The sequence below is a fragment of the Lagopus leucura genome, unplaced genomic scaffold, assembly GCF_019238085.1.
Source record: "Lagopus leucura isolate 7727_CA_CO unplaced genomic scaffold, USGS_WTPT01 36511-0_obj-0_obj, whole genome shotgun sequence".
NCBI lineage: Eukaryota > Metazoa > Chordata > Aves > Galliformes > Phasianidae > Lagopus > Lagopus leucura.
Window position 1 is genome coordinate 1 of NW_024963353.1, and position 4,600 is coordinate 4,600.

Here is a 4,600-nt window from a genome sequence, read left to right on the forward strand (position 1 = left end):
GTCTCCATGATTGCTACATTCCCTACATAGGCTGCTGTAAGCCAGCAGCCAAATACAGAGATCTTCAAAGAGAAAATAAAATAAAACTGCAGGAGGAAGACCAACAAGAATGACTAGGTCAAACAAAGAAATAGCTCAGCACTTTCAACCTCCTCCTGCAAATAGGTGAAATCTTCAAGTTTGTTGGACTCCTGAGTAATTTATGTTGAGACAAGACTACAGAAATGCATTACATTGGACAGAACAGTAATGTATAATCGCTCACCCAAGAAGCAGGTATGTCTAGAGGGCAGGAAATGTCAGTTGAATACAGCTTCCTTTTGGATCTTTTTGGCTTCATCCCCTCCTTTCCAAGACTTTCTGGTTCAGGAGATTTTGGGGAGCTTACTGCTGCCATCAGCTTCTTGGCTAGAAGGAATTTGTTTTGATTCATAAACTAACCAACTTACGGATTTTGTGAGTCTTTATATCAACAAATACCAAAAGCTTCATTATAAACTTGGTTTATAAGTGATACATCAAGTTTAAATTAAAATATTCAGAAATTGCAATGGTCCATCAAGGGTATGAAAAACAAACATGACTCAGAAGTCGCTGGAAGTGAGGAACTTCGGCAGGAGCTAAACAACAGGCCTCACTTTTGTGCTGACAGAAGCACAAGGTGGAGTCAACTTCCTCTGCATACTTGCAGATTTTCATTCAAGTAGCAATGAATCTCGGAAGAGATGAATAAATGCATTTATTTCATAAGTTGAAGAGCAACTTACCATGGCAGACAAGTTCTCTAAGAATATATACATTCATAGCCTACAGCAGAAACAAGCCATTCTGCAGTGCCTACAGAAGGTGGAATAAATCTTACTTATTCTACACCAACCTTTAGAGTGAATAATAGAAGGAGTACTTTGAAGAAAATCTCCAACTTTGTGTAGAGTTCCATCACTCCTGCTAGTCAATCTTCTACCGGAAGTACATACTCGCTTTCTAAGGAAGTACTCTTTTCTGGATTTCTGTTTAACAGACACGTGAACAAGAAATAAGAGCATTGTTTAAGCTTTATTTTAGGTCAGTGTTATCTTAAGCCGACATTTTGAGCTTTGCTACTGACACCTGTGTTTATTATGCTAATGATATTACAACTGCAAGTAACGTAGACAATTTTATACCCTTTAGGGAGTTGTCAAAGTCTCAGCAATTCCAAGGCATAAGTTTCTTAACATTTGTTAAAGAAGCAGTAGTTTCTTTAAAAGTTAATCCCAAGCTGTGGAGATGTTTCTTACATAAGCTGTTCTAATTATAAAAAAATAAACAAACATACAAAACAGAAGACAACAGATTGGGAAAAACCTACTCTTCACACTCTTACCATGCCAAGGATACTCCTAAGACATTAAAACATCCCTTTTTAATCATTCCCATGCATACAAATCACATGAATCTCAGCTTAATACAGGGGCTTCACTTACAAAGCGCATGATAATACGCTCAGACTTCTCCTCCCAGCTATTCAGTCTGCGATATCCTTTCCACCAAATCATTCCACACTACAGCCCAGCCATTATACACTCTTGGGACAGACCAACTTGCTCTATGGTAAGCTTATGGGATTTAATAAGAGTTTAAGATTCCCATTCAGCTACACAAATAAGGATAAGACACTGCTGCATAAGAATGTTTACTCCCTTCAAATGGCCACACTATGACAGAAAGTCCCAAACTAGCTTCCAAACTAGAACAAAAACCAACCATTTTCTCGTCGCTTGTAGAGGGTGAATTACAAGCCATGGCAGACTTTGCATTTTTCGAGTTCTCACTTATCACAAAATCCTGGGAAAATAAGACAAGTTTTAGCCACAAATCGTTTAGAAAGATTCACTTTTCATTAGGTAGATCACAAAAGCAAACACTTTCAACGCTATTGCATTCAGTAATAGGGAGGTATTTGCAAGTAGTAACAATTCCAATGTGAATCAAATACTAAATAAACATTCAAGTGCACAAACGGGTTGGTAGCATTATTAAGATATCAGTATTAGACATCCTGTGATGAGATGCCATCCCCATACGGAGCGGACTTTTTTCTCCTTTTCAGAGGAAACACTCAGATATTTCACACAAAATAGAAAGCAAACGTATAAGAAGTCTAAAAAGCTGACTGATGTCTACGGATTTTCAAAGAAAATTCACAAGGGAGTTGAGATAAATTCTTTCCCTTCTCTTAAATCATTATCACCCAGCTTGGCTATTAGTTTAGTTTCATTAAAGCTTGGACTCTCCAACGCCAAGGTTCATCAATTAAATGCTTCAACCACTTTCCTGAGATAGAAGTAGCATTTTTTAAAGCTTAAATGAGGAATGGTAGAAAGGCATCAGATATTTCGTTTTCTGTTTGGTGTAGGTCATACCTCATCCATGTCATCACTTTTTCTCTTCTTTCTTGTCCTAGGCATTTTCACCCTTGCAGGTAACATGCTGTCACGCTGCTTTATCTCCATCTTATCAGGTTGCAGAGGTGACAGTTGGATTTCCACCTCTGGTTTTGGGAAACAACCAGTTTTTCCATTTTCTGTGGATGCTTCAGAAGAGTGGAGGTCAGTTTCCAAATGCTCCTGATAGCACAGAGAAATTTTAAGTGCAAGTGTTAGGGAAGCCATGAGATTAAAAAACTATCATGCATCTGGAAAAGGATATGCAAACACTCAGTATCCCAGCTGTTAGCTTACAGAACACTTCTAACCGAAGAAGAAGTTTGCCCTTCCTCTTCTACACTAGAGTTGCAGAGATCCACCCAACCCTGTTTTTCTCGGCAGGAACAACAGAGTCAGAGCTGTGATCACCTGGACTCCTCCTTCTCTATGGCAGGAATTCAGCTAGTAGCTAGCATATCAAAAGCAAGTTCAGATGTTGAACAGAACATGGAAGACGGGCTGCTGGGGACATCAGGAAATGGCAGATGGCTGCTACTACTGCCATAAATGCATAGAACTGCTACTTTACGAAAGCTAGCAAAGTTAGAAATCCTGCAGGGGAAGAAAACAAGTTCAATTTGCTGTGCCCATTTCAGTGGCTCTGTAAATTGCTTTCCAGGTGACTCATTTAATCATGAGCCACGTCATAAGCATCAACGAGAGGAAAGTTTTCAACAGCAAATAAGAGGAATTCATCACACAATGGTTTCAACAGCTTTTATTCCTACCAAAGGCTATGAAAACAGATGATCTGATCACCTTGAAAGGGATAAACAAAGCTTGAGAATTGTGTAGAGAACTCGAGACCTTTTCCTACTCATTCCTTATCAAGATCAGTACAACTACAACATTTTCAGATTTGAAGTTGCATACTAACCTCAGATTCATTTAATGAAGTGACACTGCTAGGACGTCGAGTTGATGAATAATTCCCTTTATCTTCACGTCTTCCTGGAATACTTTCTTCATCTCCGTTTTCAGTTTTGCTTTCTTTTTTCACAGCCTGTAAACATTTAAAATCAGTAAAGATCAAGCTGTGCAGCACACCTCCAAAATACTTTGAGTTTTCTAAAGTTTCCAGCGTAAAATCTCAAGCTCAGACACCACATGAACAAGTAAGTTGAAACACAGCACAAATCTGTGAAGGTAGTAACATCCATTCATCGTGTAATCTTCAGATTCACCCTACTGGGTCTCTCCAACAGCCTCATTCAGTACTCTACCTCCAAAAGAGACCAAGTCAGATGTTACTTAGGGACAAAATCTGTAATGCTGGTCGTCTTGTCATTCATTCAGCCCATACTCTCCGCACGCTCACAGCTGCTATGTTAGAATGCCAGAGACTAAACCTCTGCCTAATCTTTAGTGTCCACACATGAACACATGGAAAACTGAATGGAAAAGTTCCATTGCATATATACAGAGGTGGAGTTCCAGTAAATAAAATGCTTCTGAGAGGATGAGAGCACACGCCTGAGTGGAAGACAGAAAGAACCAACACTCATCACTGAATATGTAGTTAAAGGACTCTATGTTAAGAAAAGTGATTCTAACTCCTGGGAGATTCCCAGTATATCTAGGAAAACAGCAGAACAAAAAGGGATGAACAAGACTTTGAGTACATATTTTCTATAAATATAATCATACCTTTTCATTTACAGAACGATCCATTCTACCTTGTCTTTCTTCAAGTAAAGGTACTTCTGACAAAGCCTGGGGGTTATTGTGGCTGATGCGTTGTTTTAATTCCTTTATGAAGTCATCTTTGTCAGCCAGTTCTTTTCTTACCTCTTCTATCACAGTTTCATTATCCTAATAAACACCGTAAAAATTGCTGAGTTGCAGGATTGGCAAAAGGAGCTAACACACACAAGCAGCACTGCAGTTACTTAGTAGCAACCATTTCAGAATTGCAGGCTAAGGCAGTAAGCTAATCAAGAACAATAACATTTCATGGTTTTGTATGGTCACTGCTACAAGTGCAGTAGTCACCTAATTGCCTGGGAAGATGTATTACAATAGGTATTGAATTCTTTTCTTTTCTTCTTCTCTTGTGCTTCAGCCTTTCTCTCAAGATACAAGAATAAAAAGAGTTTTTATTTGTTCACGAAGACCTCTGTACTGTGAGAATT

The 4,600-nt window shown here is 38.7% G+C and overlaps 1 protein-coding gene across 1 annotated transcript; it reads right to left on the minus strand.

Annotated features, from left to right (window-relative positions):
- Window positions 1-200: 200 nt before the first annotated feature.
- LOC122191090 (kinesin-like protein KIF20B) lies at window positions 201-4,280 on the minus strand (the record flags this gene model as incomplete). Its single annotated transcript, XM_042891288.1, has 6 exons — window positions 201-408; window positions 878-1,010; window positions 1,747-1,827; window positions 2,406-2,606; window positions 3,346-3,471; window positions 4,116-4,280. Coding segments are annotated over 6 exons (885 nt in total), but the record flags the coding sequence as incomplete, so codon positions are not given.
- Between the last annotated feature and the right edge of the window lie 320 nt (window positions 4,281-4,600).